The sequence below is a fragment of the Hydra vulgaris genome, chromosome 04, assembly GCF_038396675.1.
Source record: "Hydra vulgaris chromosome 04, alternate assembly HydraT2T_AEP".
Taxonomy (NCBI): Eukaryota; Metazoa; Cnidaria; class Hydrozoa; order Anthoathecata; family Hydridae; genus Hydra; species Hydra vulgaris.
In genome coordinates this window covers 5,297,501-5,318,469 of record NC_088923.1, presented here as the reverse complement: position 1 = coordinate 5,318,469, position 20,969 = coordinate 5,297,501, and the positions used below count along the sequence as shown (strand labels likewise).

Here is a 20,969-nt window from a genome sequence, read left to right as displayed (position 1 = left end):
TGGTGGCTGGTTTCAAAATAACACCAATAATTCATTTGCTGATGATAACATCGAAAAATTGTATGACTTTTATAATATGCCGTTACGTTATGCTGGCTTCACTGGGAGTGTAAATAATATGTTTGATGCTTGGCATAACTTAGTTGATTACACTGTCAAATATTTGGCACCAGATAAAACTGAGTACCGTAAAGTATGGTATCAAATTTTTTCGAGTTCTATGAAAAAAGATTGGAGTCCAGTTCTACTTCTTGTTGAATTGCTGTTCGTATTGCCTGTTTCGAATGAAAAGGTTGAGCGCCTTTTTTCTCTAATGAATAGAATTAAAACTGACACAAGAAATCGCTCAACTGAAAAACGGCTCAATAATTTAATTCGGGTGTGCACTGATGAAACAAATAGTGAAGAATTTGAAGTGAATCCTGCCATTGAATTATGGGCCGAAGATACGTTGCGAAGGCCTACACAAGAAAGTCGAAAAATTTATTCAAAAAAAGAAAAAAAAAAAAACAACTATAAAAACATTAATTGATTTAGAATCGCCATCAGACGAGTCTTTAGATTTAAAATCGTCTTTCGATGAAACTTTGGATAATAAATCAGATGAAACGCATCTTTAAAAAAACATTTTTAAGTTATATAAAACTTTGTTTTTTGTAACTTAGGCATTTATTATAGTAGTATTACATAAAACGATACTTGATTAAGTATTCAGTTTAAATAATATAACATAAAAATGTGTATTTTTTATTATTTTAAAAAATAGAATACAAATAAAAAAGGAATACGAGTTCGTTCATTTTAAAGTATCAAGTTATTGTTTTATTTACAAAGTTTCGTCATGCAGAATAATTGCTACGATAAAAATTTAAAACAAAAAAAAAATTAAAATTTTGACCGCCCAAAAAAAACAACTGACCGTCAATTTTATGTATTATCCGGTCAGTTTGACCGCTCGCCTTTCATTTCTTATTTTCCACGCTGGTTAATACAAAATGTTACTACAAGATGGAATAGTTTCTACAATATGATTGAAAGGATGCTTGATCAATGAGTTCCTTTGGCAACTTATACAGCTGATCATACTACTCAATCAACATTAAATTCATTCCAATAGGGCTTATTAGATAAAGTTTTTCATATTTTAGAACTGTTTAAAACTTTAACTGTTAATCTCAGCAAATGTTATTCCTTCGATTATGGCTCTTAAATTTTTTTTTAATCAAGCATTAGTTTGTGAGGCTTTTTAAGTATAAATACTTTAGTTGAACAATTGAAAGAGTCAGTAGACAAAAGACTGAGTACATTTTTACATGATAAGTATTTATGTCTTTCCACTTTTTGTGACCCTAGATATAAATTAATGTATCAAAAAGAAGATCAGAATGTAATAAAAAATTGGCTAAATGAGCAGATGCAAGAAATGCAGTAACACAATTTAGAACTTGAATCCTCTGATTCTGATTGTGAAGAACCCGCAGTAAGTGACACAAATGAAGTGTTTGTGAAACCAGCATATCCAAAATTTAATGAATGTTTTCAGCTAGTTTCTGAATTAACAACTATAAATTAATGTGTTTCCAATTTTTCAATTACTAAAGGTAGCAAAAGGTTTAAATGATCACACTCTAATGTGCAAATGATCAACATGGAGATTGAGGAATATTTAAAAGTCCCTCTTGTTATGGAAAAAGAAAGTCCTCTTTTATGGTGGAAAAATTGTGGAAACTCTTTAAAAAATTTAAACAAAATAGCCCAAAGGTTTCTTTTAGCCCCACCTTCTTTTGTTGTAAGTGAAAGACTTTTTAGTACAGGTGGCAACATTTAAGAGCCAAATAGAAACAGACTACCACCAGAAAGTGGTGAAAAGTTAATGTTTATGCATTATAACCTGAGAGCAACAAGTGATAATTGATTTTCATGTTTTTGACATTTTATTTTTCTAAAATTATTTATTTGTGATTGTTATTACTATTACATAATACAATTATACCATAATAACAAAATACTTAATTGGAACGTTATTATAGAACTCCATAATAATGTTTTTCCCTAAGTTTGTTTCTTTCATATATTTTTTATCAGTTAAACCAGTTGAGTAGCAAGCTTGTAAGAAACTTTCTCTGTAGAGAAATTTATTTATTTTACCACAGCAACAATAGGCATCACGTTTAACAAGCTTAAGTTCAATAAAATATCTTTTTCGTTTAAATTCCTATTTGTTATTTTAAGATTAAGAAATGGGGATTTTATATTACTAGATTTTTGTGATGAACTAAGATAATACTCAATTGATGCAGGGATATTTATTTTACAAATATTTTAGTCAAGTAATATTTTTAGTAAATCTGTTATTTCATTTGGTCCGATTAAATTTATTCTGTATCGAAATTACATAATAAAATTTAAACTAAAACTGTATTGAAATACATTTATAAAATCCTATGTCCTTCTATATTCAATATTGGTACGCATTTTTTATATCAAATTTTATTTTTATAACAATATTGTCAAATTAGTCAAAAACGAAGACATAATATTTAAAAATACATATGTATTTTTATTCTATTATCTTTATTCACTATATTATAGTGAATAAAGAATATATAATATTTTAAAATATAAATAGTTGCCAATAGTTAAAAAAAGAAAATATATATAAAAATACAAATCTGTCAGAAAAATGAATATTCAAAAGTAAGATTTAAAACATAAGTTTTTGTTTGATACTGAAATGAATTTAATGATTGTGCCATATTTAAATTGCCTTTCAGAAAAGAGTTCCATAGCTTATACTATATTCTGTGCATTTGTTTACTTTTTTAGGTAATTTATATGTGTTACTTTGACTTATTTTTAAGAAATACTTCTCATTTAGTTTTTTATTAAATTTCCTTCTAAAGATTTCAGGAGTTAAATTATTGGTAGATTTATACATAAAGTTTAGGTGTTGGTAAATATTTATCTGATATTTGTTCATCATTTTCATATTCATCATTAAAGGTTTAATATGGTCCCCCCGTTTTTTGTTGTATATAGTTCTACAAACATGTTTTTGTAAACAAGGAATTTTTTTATGTTTTGTTGGTTGACAACTTGCCCACGTAATATTTGCATAAGTAATGTAGCTTCAATTAGGCAGAAGTATATAGGCTTTAGACTTTGTGAATTTATGTATGGGCGAGTTAAATACATAATACTAATAGTTTTAATAACTTTTTGATTGTGTATATTTCATATCTGGGAGCCATGATAAATTATCATCCGCAATAAATACTTTATTGTATCTAGTTTTTAATTTGTTCATAATTTATAATAAGTTTTGGCAGTTTTAGAAAAAGGTTTTTTTCTTATGTCTTTTTTTATGAAAAAAGTTATATTGTGTTTTTTCAACGTTAAGAGAAAGTTTATTTGAGCTGAACCAATCATTTACTTATTCTGATTCAATGTTCATGTCAGCATTCAATGTTCATGTCAGCATTCAATGTTCATGTCAGCATTCAATGTTCATGTCAGCATTCAATGTTCATGTCAGCATTCAATGTTCATGTCAGCATTCAATGTTCATGTCAGCATTCAATGTTCATGTCAGCATTCAATGTTCATGTCAGCATTCAATGTTCATGTCAGCATTCAATGTTCATGTCAGCATAAAGTTAAATAATATTGCTATTATATAAAAATAGATTTGTATTGTCTGCAAACATGATAGAGTTTAGTTTTACTGATGTATTATTAAAATCATTAACATTATTTAAAATTAATTAATATTAGTTAAAAATAAGTGGTCCAAGGATCGATCCTTAAGGCACACACAGAATATTCAATATTGCAGATTTCTTGTTTTTAAAATATTGTTTTCTATTAGATAGATAACTTTTTATACAATGATATAATTTATTGCATACCCGTACCATATGAGTTTTTTAACAGAATAAAGTGATTAACAGTGTCGAATGCCTTGGAAAAAGCTTGGAATACTCTGAGAGTAAACTTATCATTTTCAAAACCATCAGTTATTTGGCCGACTAATTCAATAATGGCATGTTCAGCCTAATGTTTTTTTTTTTAAATCTGAATTGTTTTAGACTAAAAAATTCATTTTTTTATAATAATCAAAGACTCATATTTTGTAAAGTAATAAACATTTTTATCAAATATTTGTCTTAATTCAGCAATATAAATCATAAAAAAATTGGTAATTTCAATATTTTCAAGTTGTGAATACCCCCACAGTCCCCTTTCCCCCTCTTTTAATTTTTATTGGTGTACTTTTTTTTCAATTTTAGGGGCTAGGAATTATTACAAAAATATTTGCTTAATGAAAAAAAATATTTACCTTATTTTTTATGCATTAATATGTAATCCCGCTGATTTCTTTTTACTGATAGGCGAATTTTTACAAGAAAAAGTTTAACTTTAAAATAATAACATTTGTTAAGTAAAAAACAACTATTTATCTCTTTTAAGGAGTTCATATACATTAGGATCAGAGTTAGAACCAGCAAATATCTTGGGGCTTCTGAAAGCAATCGAAGAGATAACAGGATCGCCCATATTAGTAGACAATGGAATTAGTTCTGCATTACATTAATTCTAGATATTTTGCATGTGTGATTGAGTTTTGCATTTCTTATAGCCTTTTTTTGTGCTACTTGAGCTTCCTCAGAATCGACTCCAATAGGAAAATCCAAATGCCCAGCTAATCAAAATCCGTGCTCCAGAACCTTGTGAAGTGGAGGAGGCATAACCAAAGGTTTCCACTATCACCTCTAAAGTTTTATAGCAGTACGCTTTAAAAGTATCCAAGTTCAGATGGAATCCACTGTAAACGGCATTCAACATGTTTCTTAGCCTTACAATAGTGTTCAAACTCTTGTTATTTCAAAGAAAGATTCTGCTGCAAGAAATGCTCTCCTTGCAGTATTTCTTGAATTAGTTTGTCCAAATCCCTGAGAGGAGTTAAGTTTTGTTAACAACTAAGCTTAACTCCTCTCTAAACTTTCTTTTGATTTCTTTTTTTGGAACTTTACAGATAATATATCTTATGGAGACCGAGACTGGTATCTTTTCGTATACATTTTATATCCCAAGTGCAGAATGAATTTAAAAATTCGTATTCGTACAAAATATTATGGTAATTGGAGCTTGGGAACATAAAGAACCTAAATAACGGCTCCCAAACCCTTCGGTAGGGGGGATGGCAGTATTTTAAACATAACTATTTTGAAAACTTAAAATAAATTCAACTTTGTTGATAGAATTCAAATTTCATAAAAAAATCCTTTGGAGTTCAGACATAACAATGTAAAGTTTACAACCCCCTCATTTTGGGGGATATATATTTTACACGGATTTATATTTTTTATACTTATGCCCATAAATCTATTTCGCGCAATTTGGGGCAGCCGATTTTTTTTTAGTTATCCATGACAACATCCCCAAAGACAAAGAATTCATTTTATGGTGAAACTCTGTGGAACTCTTAAGATATTATATTTTCAAAAACAATATTTAACGGAAAATTTATATTTTTACCTGATATTTTAATTATTCATTTGGCAAAAGCATTCTTCAAAATTTGAAGTTTTTTGTTTTTGAGAAAGAATGGCTAAATAAGGCTTTATGTTAAAAAAGTTAAATAAATTATCTAAATTAGTAAAAAAAAAAAAGAGCAAAATTAATAAGAATATTAGTGCACGAGTTATCGCGAACTTTTTTTACTTTCTACCAGGTAGAAAATATGCTTCTCTGAGTAGAACACCAAACATGAGAGAACCAAAAAAATATTTTTTCTTATCATTTGATATGTTTTTTAATGAATTAAATTTTAAAATAAACAAAATGCACTTAGTTTACTTCCCTTCTTAAATATAGGCGTTACGTTCAATTTTCTCCACAAGTCGGGCACTACTCCAAGCGCAAAAGAGCCCTTGTAACAAGGCAAAAGAGGGTTGGCAAAATTAGCTTTACAATTACTGAGGACCCGTGGATGTAAGCCGTTTATCCAGTTAGTAACGTTTTTGCATGCGGTGCGATGTGAATGTTTGTGTAATTTGTAAGTATCGTGATCTGCATCATTGTACTTGGCCCTAAAAGCGCGTTTAGCCTTGGCCGTCTGAATAAGATCTGATTTTACCCATTGCTCTTATTTCTCAGTGAAGAGAATAGTAGTTAAAAAGATGTGTAGTTTGATGGCTTCATTATACACGTTTACTAAGAGCTGGTAGCTATCGTTTGCATTTAGACCATTGAATTTAAGGTCATTGCGGGAAAGTATGCGAGGCCTAAAACAGTTGACCTTCAATGAAGCACTGTACCTGACCCATTGGAGTGTCGTCGAGAGAGCGACCTTATTCGATGAAGATAACACTGTCATTGTTGACTGTATTACCTTGATCAAACAAGGTGTTTCTCTCTGCGAGACTCAAATGGGCTAGGTACAGTACTTCATTGAAGGTCAAATCTCTGTTGCAGGTCTCGACAACTTTGCCACAACTCGCCTAATTTTCCGCAACGATCTCGACTTATTTGAAGCCAAGCAAACTATGCAGCAAAATTCGTACACAACCCAGCTGTCGATTGGTAAACAGAATTCACTGGTCTGATTTATTTGTTATAATCAGATCAAATGTGCTAGTGGGCTTGACGTGTCGACTACTACGGTACGTTAGGAGTATGACAAGCTGAGTTAGGTGACATTTATCAAGGCACTTTTGAAAACCTGATATCACTTTGACGTTCACCTTTCACTTGACCAAGAGTTGTAATGCCAGCGTTAACTTCAATAGACTCATAAGATGTATAGCTAAAATTGAAATCGCCATATAGTAGCAATGCCGAACAGTTTATATTAAGCAGTTATTTTAATCTGCCGAGCGGCCGTGATCGTAATGTATGTAATAACCATTACATTTTATGACACAAAATTTCTACACTCATTCAAATATTTTTATTAAATTGATTATTTTAGATCTTGATGAGAAATGACAAAATAAAAATAATTTAAGACAAACTTTAAAATAATAGATAATGTTACCATCATTTCACAATCGTATAAGTCAGTTTTATGGGGTTTTTGAATAAATAGTTGAAATGTACAGTATACACAGTCTTCTATTATATGACAAATCATCTTTATTATAAACCAATCAAAAAATAGTTATTTTTCATTTGTTTTATTATGATGTTATAGAAAAAATAACGATTATTTTTTCGTTTTTTTTAAGTTTTCCCGAACAAAGAAAAAATAATTTAGGCCAATGTGAAATGCTAACAACATTATGTGTGCCATTGATACAGTGAACAAAAGTAACAACTTGTAAGAATGATAAAATAAGCATCCAAACTAAGCTAACGTATAAATGCATAAATAATCAAAAAATATAATTATACTTATTTAATCTAACATATCAACATTAAAATGGACCTTTTATGAAAAAAGCTAAACTTTAAAAACTTTTAAATTTTTTTAGGAATTGGTGAGTTAAAATTTTTTTTTTGACTCCATTTACACTCTAATTAATGTTACAATAACAACAAATAATCGTTGAGTGACTAAAAACCGACGTCATTTTTGGCGGATGTGTATTTTAGGCACCCCTCTTTTTCCGTAAAAACTATTGAAAAACATACCCAAATCATCTGACAGATATTTATGGTAAGTTTGAAGGCTCTAAATGAGATAAAGTTTATTTCCTTTAGCTTTAAATACTTTCATATTAACTCCAAAGGAAGATTATTAAAAATTAATAAAGGATATTAATTGGTAAAAATGTGGTTTGCAGAATGTTCAACTAATTGTTAAGTATTATATTGTAATCACAGTTATAGACCGCCTTTTGGCATTATAAAAACATTAAAAGTTCTTTGTTTGTAATTAAATAGTTTAAAAGCTTGATGAGTAACAAAAACATTTCTGTTTGTTTCTACTTTTTGTGGGGTTTTCAGTTTAAACGTGCTAGATTGTGACACAACACCGACATTAGAAATTAGCTGAAATCCCAGTAAACACAAGTCAAAAAAAAAAAAAGCCTAAAATACGTATTACGTGCTTTAAGTGTGTTTAACATATCTTGTGCCCACTGGTGAACGAGATATCAAAATAGTTTCTATGGCTTCGTGACCAAAATAGTTTCTATTACCGGATGTACCCTGCGCTTGTGCCATGAGGATATTGAGTTCCTCAAACGGGCGTTCTGTGGTTCAACCCCCGGAATATTTTTGGAATTTAAAATTAATTCTTTTGAAATTTAACTTCATTTCGGTGATAGAAAAGTGATGAGGAAACGTAAGCGTAAACTATACGTACCAGAATCAAAGTACGCTGCCCAAATTAAATATCTTCCGTCGAAATCGATTTATACAAAGAATTTATTAAAAAGATTTATCGGTCTTATTAAAATAAAAGTATCAATTGAATCGATGTATACAAAAACGTTCTAAGTCATAAAAACTATTTTTTCGGGGAACGAGAAAAAACTTATTAAATCCAAAATTATTATTTTAATAAATTCAAAAAAAAAATCTGGGTGCTATTTGACATCTTTAAATATTAGATTTGTAAAAAATATATCAAAATTTGTGATATATATATATGTGTTATACATAGTTAAAGTTGTCTGACTTAAAAATAGTTTTTATGACTTACAACGTTTTTGTATACATCGATTCAATTACCAAGTTAACCATTTCATTCTACATGATAGTTCACTGTTTCCGTTTCTAACTCATAATTTTGTACTGGAAATAGCAAACTCAATTTTCAAAAAAAAATTCTTAACCAGCGTAAAAGGTTTTTTAAGTAAACGTTTTTAAGTTGACTGAATTTCTTTAGCTATTTAAGTGCTACGATAATTCCTAACGGTTTTATTACAGAGTACCGCGAAATAGTATTTAACCAGGACGTTCACGCTTCCTTCCATTACCAATGCATATCTGGGCAGTCGGCTTTAAACCATAAAAATAAAGTTTTATTTTATTAATATGTTTAAAACAAAAATAGAATAAACTTTTATAATTTAAAAAAGATTAAGAAGATATTAAAAATTTTTAAGGTAAATTAAAACCATCCGGACGCGTTAAATTTCTTTATTAATATAAATTCTTTATTTTAATCAAATTTCTTTATCATCTTCTATTTAAATAAATTTTTTAATCAATTAACTTAATTATTTTCAATATCTTTATTAATATAAATTCTTTATTTTAATCAAAACTAGATATCCAGTTTTGATTAAATAAAGAAACTATATTCCAAAAATATTAGGAACAAGTTGTTTAAGAAAACTTAGAATTTCGGTATTTAAATATTTTTCACGCATTAAGTATCGAAAATACACTAATAAAATATGCATTTTCCTAAAAAAAAAAAAAAAAATTCTTTTATTGATAAATTTTAAATTCACTCTTTTAAATACTATTTATAAAATGTGTTATAATAAATCATTTATGTTTTAAATTACAACTTAACACATTGCAACATAGTGTACGTAACACATTGTAGTATAGTGTATGTAATGTACGTAACGCATTGTAATATAACGTACATAACACACTGTAATATAGTGTACGTAGTGTACGTAACACATTGTAATATAGTGTACGTAACACATTGTAATATAGTGAAAAGGTACTTTTTTAAGTTAAATAAGTCACGTTAAGAAAGTTAAAAAAGCCACGATAAGAGAATGATAAGAATAGTCTTTTTGTTGCTCCATGTTATTCTATTTTGACTTTAGTAAGGTAAAGACAAGCTTTAGCTTACAGTAAAATATTTCCGCTTTATATATAAAAATCTTCTTTGGAAAAATTCTTTTTTTTCTTTTTGCCAGCTTGAAACTGCGTCAACACAAACACACGATCAGTCGGTGCAAGCATAAAATTAAACTCCGGAAATGTAATAACGTATCTTTTTGAACTTTTTGTTCGTAGGCGTTGCGTATCTCGTAGTCGAAATAAACCCAAACATATCATGTTATAACTGCGCAAAGCGTATAAAAACAAATCGCCAAACATTCCACATTGCTAAAACAGAACGAAGCCGTTAAAGTGTGCTAATATTTATCATTTAAACTTATTAAGTAAGGATAATAGTTATGGTTTGCGTATTTACCAATCACTCGTGGTTATAACGATCTTAACTTTATTAAAATACTACTGTATATACGTACAAGAACAAATTAAATACTTAAAAAATGAAATATTTAACGATATCTGATCAAATATAGTTTGTTTTAGTGTTTTAATAAAAAAGTAATTTTTCAATTATTATCAGACTTGATTACTAACTGAAAAATCCAAATGGCGCCAAAGACACCAAACAAAGAATTATTATATCTAAAATAATTTTTTTTATAAATTCTTCAATAGTTTACCAAACTATTAACAAAAATTTCTTTAATAGTTTTTTCATTTTGTTTCAAAACTATTAAAGAAATTTATTTATTTTGTTGGTTACATGCATACAAAAAAATTGTAACCGACAAAATAAAAAAATTACTATAAGCTCGTAATAAACTCAAAACGTTTTTATAAAAATAAAATTACCCCAAATTCAGAAAGTTGACCTTCAAGTAGATCTACTTGAGCTATTCGACACCTATTTCTAGCTGATGCGATTTCTAAGCTTTCAAATGATCCTAGAGGTTGTTTTCCCTCCGCCAAGAGTTCATCCAATTCCGAGCTGACACTTCCTGTCACAAGATTTCCAACAATTGTTAAAATATCGCCATTAAAGTATGTCTAAATTTAAAAACAAATTTTACATATATAGTGGAGATCGGGGCTAGTTGCCTAAGCTCTGTATCCCTAACAACACCATTTTTTGTAAATATTACAAATTAGTCTTGAAGTTCCTTTTTGAGGCCTTAGAAGGGCTTCAAAAACATTTATTTTATAATAAATGCAACTTGAAAGTGTTTTAGCGATATTTCTTGTAGTACGTAAAGTTATTAATAGTTAAAAAACATCAAAAACAGCATCTTACTAACTAATTTTTCTTTTTCTTTTTGTGATTTTCGGTCTAATTTGCATAGGCCATCATCAGACGTAAAATACCAATCTAAAAAAGTTTTTAATTTGGTATTTTACGTTATAAACAATTAAAAAAAAAATTTTTAATTGGTATTTTACGTCTGATGATGATCTATACAAATTAGACCGAAATACCACAAAAAAAAAAACAGAAAAATTAGTTAGTACGATGCTGTTTTTGATGTTTTATAACTAATTATAACTTGAAAGTGTTACATTAGAAGGGCTTCAAAAACATTTTTTTTATAATGAATGTAACTTGAAAGTGTTACCTATATTCATACTATTTAAGACTACTCTTTGATATTTACAAAAAAATGTGTTGTTAGGGTTACATAATATATTATTTTAGGTAAGCTAGAGCTATAATATTTTATTTAGTGCAAAATTTATAAACTTTTTTTTTTCTATTAATTTATATTTAAATAAATTTACTTTAACAATTAACAAGTAACAATTTTAACCCAGGAAAAAAGTTCTATAGAATTTCTATAAACTTTTGAAACATGGCCTATAGAAATTCTGTAGAATTCTATAGAATTTCTATAGAATCTCTGTTAATTTCTATAGAAATTTCTATAGAACTTTTTTTTCTACTTTTTGTTCTATAGAAAAAAAAGTTCTTTAGCAATTTCTATAGAAATTAATAGACATTCTATAGAAATTCAATAGAAACTCTATAGAATTTTTATAGGCTATATGTTTCAAAAGTTTATAGAAATTCTATAGAACTTTTCCTGGGAAGCCAAAAATTTAATATTAATCTAAGCTGGTAGCAAATAGTAGTTCATATAACTAGCCAAAATAGTAGCCCCTTTTATTTTAAAGGGAATATTTAAAATAAAGAATATTTAGAACATCCGCTATTTTAAAAAACGAATGCAGATAATCTTACTTTATTTTGAGATACAAAAATACGATCTAAAGGTAAAAAACTCCTCTGAAAAAAACTTTTTTTTCCCATGGTAAATACTGAGGCAAGTTGCCCCATGAAATTTTTTTAATTTACCCAAGAAGTTTTTTTTGATAAATAGTCTATAAATCTTTTTTTGATAAACAGTATAACAAAAAAAAAAAAAAAAAAAAAATAAGACAGAAATTTATTTACTATAAATATATATTTTTTCATACATGCTACTATTTTCTTTTTAAAGTAAAATGGAAGTCAATTAGAAAAGTTCCATTTTACTTTAAAAAGAAAACTTAATTCAAATTTTAATTTAAATGCAACTCGTAAACTTACCAATACTGCTAATTAGCCCCGCCCTCCCCTATATATATATATATATACAGTGGCGTAGGAAGGTCGCAAAAGTTGGGGCTAAAAACATATGTTAAAAAGGACAAAGTTCCTTAAATACGTATGATACAGCAAAATAGATAAAATACGTATGATACAGCAAAATAGATAAAATTGATCTATTTATTCAATTATTTGTCCCGCGCAACGTGATTAAATATCTTTTTAACGTGATTAGTCATTTTTTGCTAGCACACATTCATTTAAAAAATAGTTAGTACGCGATAGCATCTTAAAAAGTTTTATGGATAAACTTTTCCATAGTGATGTTTAATTGTATATATAAGGTAAGTGTGGGTATTAAGGCCCGGCTGGTAATAAGGCCCACTAATCCAAACTTAGGGAAAAAATAAATTGTGAAACTTTTTTCGACATTAATATATTAGAGTTATCTGGTTTTATCACTGGCAGCAAAAAAAAATCAGCATTTCTTTACATTTTCATTTTTTTAGGTGGGCCTTAATACCCATACTTACCTTATATGTATATATATATATATATATATATATATATATATATATATATATATATATATATATATATATATATATATATATATATATATATATATATATATGTATGTATGTATATATATATATATATATATATATATATATATATATATATATATATATATATATATATATATATATATATATATATATATATATATGTATATATATTTGTGGCATTTTTGTAACCCCATATTCCTTGGTCATAAATTGATGAATATTTGTACGAAAGTAATGAAAAAAACATTAATTCGATTTTCTGGTTAAAAAAGATCACCCACAAACCAAAAATTCAAATGTACCATATATGTATTTTTAATTGTGATTGAGTCATTGTAGACTGAAAAATAATAATTCCGCTGTTGCTATCATGAAAGTTTTTTTAAAACTGTTTAGGAAATAGGGGCGAGGGGGGGCTAAATGCAGTATCCACCCCAGTGTTTCAGTTAGGGAGGGAGGGGGCCTACCACCCCATTCGCCCCCCGTTCCTATGCCAGTGTATATATATGTATATATATATATATATATATATATATATATATATATATATATATATATATATATATATATATATATATATATATATATATATATATATATATATATGTATATATATTTGTGGCATTTTTGTGACCCCATATTCCTTGGTCATAAATTGATGAATATTTGTACGAAAGTAATGAAAAAAACATTAATTCGATTTTCTGGTTAAAAAAGATCACCCACAAACCAAAAATTCAAATGTACCATATATGTGTATGGATAAAACTTTAAACAATTTTATGATTAATTTTTTTAATTGGAGAGTTATTATGTAGTTTTGAAGCATTTAAAATTATTAACATTTATTGTTACATCGTAACACTCTAAATTACAAATAAATATAAAATTACAAACTCAAAAAACCTTCTACAAGTATGAAAAGCTACTGTATATATTAAAAGAAATTTGTGTAGTATTCACTTTAATTAAATTGTGACAACATTTCCTTGTTTTGATTTATAGTATTTATTTGCCATTTTATTAAGCCCTTTGTTTATTAAATAGTTTTAAAACTTTCATCGAACAATACGTCTTAGTGGCAAAAGTAGTTAAAAATTGGTAGTTTAGTGTGTCTTAGTAGCCAAGTAGTTAACTTGCTACGCTTCCGAGGTACAACCTGAGGGTTTAAATCCTGTGGTTTGAATATTATTTTTTTTTTAATTTTTTCTAATTTTCTAAAATACAAATTAAAACATTTTTAAAGTTCTATTGCTGTTATATGAAAATATAATATATTATAACAAACAAAAGGGAGAGAGTTTTTAAAAAGCTTAAAATTGCAATAAACTTCAAAACAGCGGTAGAAATTTTGTGTGCATATGCCACAGTATAGATTCTTAAGTTATTAACGTGCTTAGGTATTTAGTTCTTAATGCTTAGGTAATTAGTTAAACCTACGCATTCAACAGCATTACAGAGATAACTTTTTTTTGTAGAAAAAAAGATTTAACATTCAAACTTTTATTTTCTTCAAAACTAAATAACGGGGAGAGGTTCCAAATAGGCTGGGGATGGTATGGAAAAAATTTAAGAAAAACTTAATAGAAACTTAATAAAGAAAAAAAATTTATAAGTCTGTACCCGTTTTTTTATAAAAGTTTACAATTTTACAATAAGAAGTTATAAAGTATTAAACATTAATTATATAATTCAAAACAAAGATTCAACAGATTTTTATTTTCTACCACTAAATGGCGGTTTGTGCAACGATTACCGAAGCGTTTTAAATTTTTTAAGTTATGTTATAAATTATTTTTTTTATGCATAACATTAAAAGGTAAACAATATGTATAGTTTTTCTACTGCTAACTAAAAAATATTGAAGGTGTAATCTATACTTATACCTTACTTCAACTATTTTTAGGTCGATGAAGAATAGACTTACGAAGATCTGTATTTTATGGGTCAGAAATGCTAGTATATAATTATTAGCGTTGCTCAATCAGGAAATTTGTGTTTAGTCTAAATCTTGCTAATTTCCATAAACTTTTAGAACAGTTCAGAAAATTCTAGAAAGTTTTATAAGGTTCAAGAAAATTCGAGGCTTCATAATGTTACTGCCTGTTAATACTATTTATAAAATGGTATTTTAAACAATATTTTTATCATATATAATATTTTGATAATAAAATGCTTTTAAAATTTAATAATACTAAATTTTTCACAACTATGATGTCATCATTAGAAAATTTTTGATTTGAATGATTTTTAGATAATAAAGATTTTTACTCAAGTCATAAACTAATAAAATCAAAAAAATTTTTTTTTTAATAAAGTTGAGGTATTTTACAAAAACATTATGGGGATTGTGCTCAATATACTTTACAGGAATTTTTTTTTAAGGAATGTTAGGAAACATACTTTTAAGTAATTTTATTTCAAGATATACACAAAAAATTATGGCCAAAAATTTAGAATATTCATTTAAACCTGGAATCATTAAAAGTTCTTAACCAAATTACTTACAGCACTAACCAATGAATCAAGAATCGAAACCGTAAATATTGATCCACATGCATAAGGTTGTGCCAAATAAAAATGTTCGTCATCGTAGATGTTCATATCATCTTGATCCAAAAACATGGCATTGGTATTATAAACTAAAAATAAAGTCATTAATTTTAGTTTATTATATAAAATGTTTAAAATACAAGTCCTTCAAATTATTTAAACTTAATGCAACACAATTAATAAAAAGTTGCATTCTTACTCAGTTCAGTGATCATTTTTAAATTTGTATTGCCATTCTCTGAAGAATATATTTTTTTAAACGATTTAGTTGGAAAACTCTCACTACGCGCTACAATGGTAAAAGCATTACTTTCTGGTGGAATATTTGCTTCAGAAACCAAGGTTGATTGCAAAGCCAAAAAATTTTCAGGCTCATTAGTTTCAAACTGCATTGCTGAAAAAATGAATAAACATAACTGTTTATATAGTTATGGCCAAAAAGATCTGATCATTATTATAAATAATAACTTATAAATGCATTTTATTTACATTTTATTTACTTATACGCACACTGGCAACACACTAAACAGTCACATGTTGCATGAGTGATTGCATAGTTTTCAACCAATAAAAAATATCTTATATACTCTATATACATTGAAATCCTGTGTAATAATGTATATAGAGTAAAAAGAAAACAGTGTGGGCAAACAAAACTAAAAAGAAAACAATTAAGTGTGGGCAAAAAAAACTAAAAAGAAAACAATTAAGTGTGGACAAACAAAACTAAAAAGAAAACAATTAAGTGTGGGCAAACAAAACTAAAAAGAAAACAATTAAGTGTGAGCAAACAAAACTAAAAAGACTGCTATTTACCAAGATAGAATTGTTATTACACCATCTTTACTATTTTCAATTTTACTACCAAAAAGATCTTTAAAACTTTAAAAAAAGATGAGTATTAATCATTTGTAACAAGTAATTTTTTACTTAATTTAGAATCAATCAATGAAATGAAGCGTCTAAGATATACCTTTTTAAAATATGATAATTTTGCTGTTTTTTATAAACATGAATTAAATGATTATTGTTTGCCAAAAGTTATGGGATGTATCGAGATTGATAAAAACTTACATGTAAAGCTATCTGTAAAGGTTTTTAAAGTATCTTGACTGAGAGAATTTTCTTAACGTTCTGTTCCTCTTTAAAACAAAAGAAACTGCTTTGTAGAAATTTGAAAAATTATTGATAGAAAGTAATGTCAAAGGATATTATTGCTTCATTTGACAAATGTATTAAAAAAAGTGTGTAAAGTATTGTGGAAGAGAATTCATTGGTAACAATATTTATAGAATTTATAGAAGTTATAATAATTTATGAATAAATATGTATGATAGTTTAAAATTAAATGCATTATAAATGGATTAAAAAAGGAATCAGCAGTATGTGACAATCACGCTATATTTTCCTACAGATTTTCAACTTACTCAAAGTTATTGGCTCAATCAAGATACTCAAAGTTTTTTTATAAATTTTAAATGTTTGTTTATAAATTTTTAAAGTTTGTTTATAAATAACAAAAAGTTTATTTAATTTTCAACATAGTACATCTGATAAAAAAATGCCAGAAAAAATGTTCAACAAAAAAAAATTTCTGCTTTGTTTTTGTTTTTTTGAAGTTTCTTTTCATCTCTTCAGTGTGTGATGGAAAATCTCTAAATGAAAAGTCCATTTTTGTTTTAGTAATCAACTGGAATAATACAGCATAAATGTTTCAACAAACATTGGAAAAACGTTTTTAAAATTAATTGACAAAAATTTTCAACAGAAGCACTATATAAAAAACTTAGAAAATTAAATTAATTTAATTTTCTAAGTTTTTTGGGGCTTTTGTGTAGTTATTAGAAATATTATCGCGCAGTAATTTATGGTGATTATCTGGGGAAATTTGGACAATTGGAGTATCTGGGGCAATTTAACCTCTCAAAAAATTCTTATAGGTCTTATAAAAAACCTAATGATGAATTAATGTATATTAATATAAATACAAATCATCCCCCTCAAATCTTAAAACAAATTCCCATTTTAATTAACTATAGACTTAATCAAAACTCCTCTAATGAAAATATTTTTAACTCTTCCAAATGCGTGTATGAAGGTGCTCTTAAAAAAAGCGCATTTAAAAATTTCGAGCTAAAATTTGAAACAAAAATTGCAAAAAAGCGAAATAGAAATAGAAATATAATTTGGTTCAACCCCTATACAGCATAAATGTTTCAACAAACATTGGAAAAACGTTTTTAAAATTAATTGACAAAAATTTTCAACAGAAGCACTATTAAAGTAAGTTATAGCTGTCCAAAAATATTGAAAGAACTATAAAAGGCCATAATTTTGCATTCATTAATAAAAATAAATTTCTCAAAGAAAAAAGTACTGAAAATTGCAACTGCAAGCAAAAACTTGACTGCCCTATGAATGGCAAATGCTTATCAAAAAATATTATTTACAAATGCCATGTTTCCTCGCAAAACAACCCTGATAAACATTATATTGGCTTAACCGAGGGCAAATGGAAAAAACGTTATGCCAATTGCAAACAATCTTTTAAACATAAAAAATACTCAAAAGAGATTATGCTGTCTAAACCCATTTGGCAACTAAAAGAAAAAATATTAATTTAAATTAAACTGGTTTATCCTTAAAATTGCGAAAAAATCAAGAAAATTTACTGAATAAAAAATCAGAATTAATTTGTAAATGCAGACATGAAAATAAATTCCTTTTAAAAATTATAAAAACAAATTACCAGTCCAAATCTATCCTAATTCTAAAGAATTCTTATCATGATTTTTTAATTATCTAATGTCGTTGATGCAACTTCCTGGTTGCAAAATACTACAGTTATTACATAAATAATTATAACAATTCCCAACTTCCTGTAAAATTATTTTTTTATAATTTGAAGACTTTTTTATGTCTAGACATTCTTTCTGATGAACCTACTGATGGTGAAACACAGTGTTAAAGAAATCAAAAAAATAAGTGTTTTTACTAATTTATATATATATATATATATATATATATATATATATATATATATATATATATATATATATATATATATATATACATATATATATATATATATATATATATATACATATATATATATATATATATATATATATATATATATATATATATATATATATATATATATATATATATATATATATATATATATATATATATATATATATATATGTATGCATATGTATATATATATTATATATAAATATTTAATATATATATATATATAATATATATATATATATATATATATATATATATATATACATATATATATATATATATATATATATATATTATATGTATATATATATGTATATATATATATATATATATATATATATATATATATATATATATATATATATATATATATATATATATATATATATATATATATATATATATATGTATATATATATGTTATAATGTAATAATTTATATGTATGCATTTGTGTTTGAGAGTGACTGAATCTATAAATGTAGGTATAGCTTATATTCGTATTATTTTTAGCACTTCCCTAAACGACTACTTTTATGCCCTTATTGTTATTGACAATAATCTTTCGATAAATTGGTTTTCGATTCATATATGATATTTTTCTTCGTATTTACTTATTCATTACATTTTTTCATTTCAGATTTATCATATGATGGATTTATGCGATATAGAAGAACAAAGTATTGTAAATTTTTATGAATTTTTTAAAAACATCTACTAATAATTAGTCCAGTCAACGTCAAAACTTCAATGTTGCATATGTCATTTTTAAGTAGTTTCTAGGCTTTTCTAAATGTGTTTCTTATTCACAAGCAAGTTTTACAAGCAAGGTCTGCTAGCAAATTTGAGTTGAACATTTTTTCTTAGCCTTTAAGGTGAATTGATGTTGTTCTTTGTTTAATTTGATTTGTTTAGATATAGTAGTTTTAATAAATATATATTTGTTTGTTCTTGGTTTTTTACTTATTTGTTTTTATATTCTTAAGAACTAGGCAACTTAGCTAAGCAAGTTTTGTTTTATTTTTTAGTGCAATTGGAAAGAACTGAAGTGTTTTTTAGTCACTTCACACAGCATAACTGGTACTGATTTGAGTAAGCTTACTATTTTTATTTTATTTTATATTGGATTTATTTTATATTAGATATATATTTTATGTATTTAGCATGGAAAACTGACAGACATGAAATTGATCAATAAATTACAGTCAGTAATTTGTTGATCACTTACTTAAATAATTTTGTGCATTGTAGTTTAGATTCTTTGTTAAATTAAAAATAATTAATGTAAATAGGTATTGTTTAACATTTTTGATAAACGACTTGTGTAGATATACATAAAAACATAAAAAGATATGGATTGCAATAGATCTTAAATTTAAATATAGTCTTTGATTAGAAAAGATCACAATTTGTAAGATTCTTTTACATTTTTTTATTATTTAATTGTAACAATAATAATATTACTGGTAATATGTTTAATCGTGAAATTGAAGAGGATGATATTAGGCTCAAAGAAGTTATTAATGTAAATGCTAATAGGCAACTTGAAAATAGTTGTTGTCAAGTAAAAGAGATAGATCTAGGCACGATGAAATTAATCGTTGTTGGAATGTAAGAAATGCTGCTTAGCGAACAGTAAATTTATTTGCCAGAATTCAGTGTCAAGCAGTGTTAATTCTGATAATTTGATTTTACTTGAGACAATTTAGAATAAAGCAAAGTATGAATTTTACTATTTATAGTAACAACTAGTAACAGTTTTAAATTTAAATGATTTTAAATTTTTTTATAATTTCAAACATAATCATGCTTTTTTTTTAGTTGCCTTTGTCATAACTTGATTAGTTTGCTTACTGTTGAAACATGGTTTTAATTTTGTAAAATTAATATGATGTGAAATTTACTCTATTAATCATTAGTCAACAGTTAGAGAGAAGCTGGGGCTTATTTAAGAAATTCTGGAAACTAAATCAAGGTAAAAATAATTTTGTTTACTGGTAACATAATAAAACCAGTTACTACTAATTATTGTGTGTTTTTTTACATTTTTAACATACTGCTTTGGAAACACTTTCTTTATCTCCCTCTCTCTCTTAGATGAGAGGAAAATTAAAAAAACTTATGTAATTACTGAGCTCTTACATATTTCTTAATACCAAAATTGATAATGACCGTTTATAAGAAATATTTTACGAGTTGCTTGCTATTTTATGGTATAATTGTTTGAATTGTTTAACTATAATCGTCCCTCGATTGTCCAAATATTGTAATAAATAAAATCTTTTTCATCCAAGTATTTTATTTGATAAAATATTTAGTTGTGGTATTATTTGCCAGTGTTACTTACAGTGTTGTCTAGCCTTTTTATAATCTTTTTTTTTTAATTACTCTGGAGACACGGTAATGTGTGCTTACAAATATTTTATGCTATGCGCTAATGTTACTGTGTTTTGTGTTGATAGACCTAGGCTGTTATAGCTATTGCTTTATTCTATATATTTTCTGCTATATTATTATCTTAATTCTACTAACAATA

At 26.4% G+C, this 20,969-nt stretch overlaps 1 protein-coding gene across 1 annotated transcript in view; it reads right to left on the bottom strand.

Annotated features, from left to right (window-relative positions):
* Positions 1-9,295: 9,295 nt before the first annotated feature.
* The window catches only part of LOC105848951 (calcium-activated potassium channel subunit alpha-1), a 60,491-nt gene continuing 48,817 nt past the window's right edge, over positions 9,296-20,969 (bottom strand). The window contains exons 25-28 of the mRNA XM_065795303.1: positions 15,599-15,793; positions 15,355-15,488; positions 10,549-10,743; positions 9,296-10,026 (exon numbers count right to left, since the gene is read on the bottom strand). Of these exons, the coding sequence (XP_065651375.1) occupies positions 9,784-10,026; positions 10,549-10,743; positions 15,355-15,488; positions 15,599-15,793 (767 nt within the window). The 3' untranslated portion in view covers positions 9,296-9,783. The remainder of the gene's footprint in view (positions 10,027-10,548; positions 10,744-15,354; positions 15,489-15,598; positions 15,794-20,969) is intronic.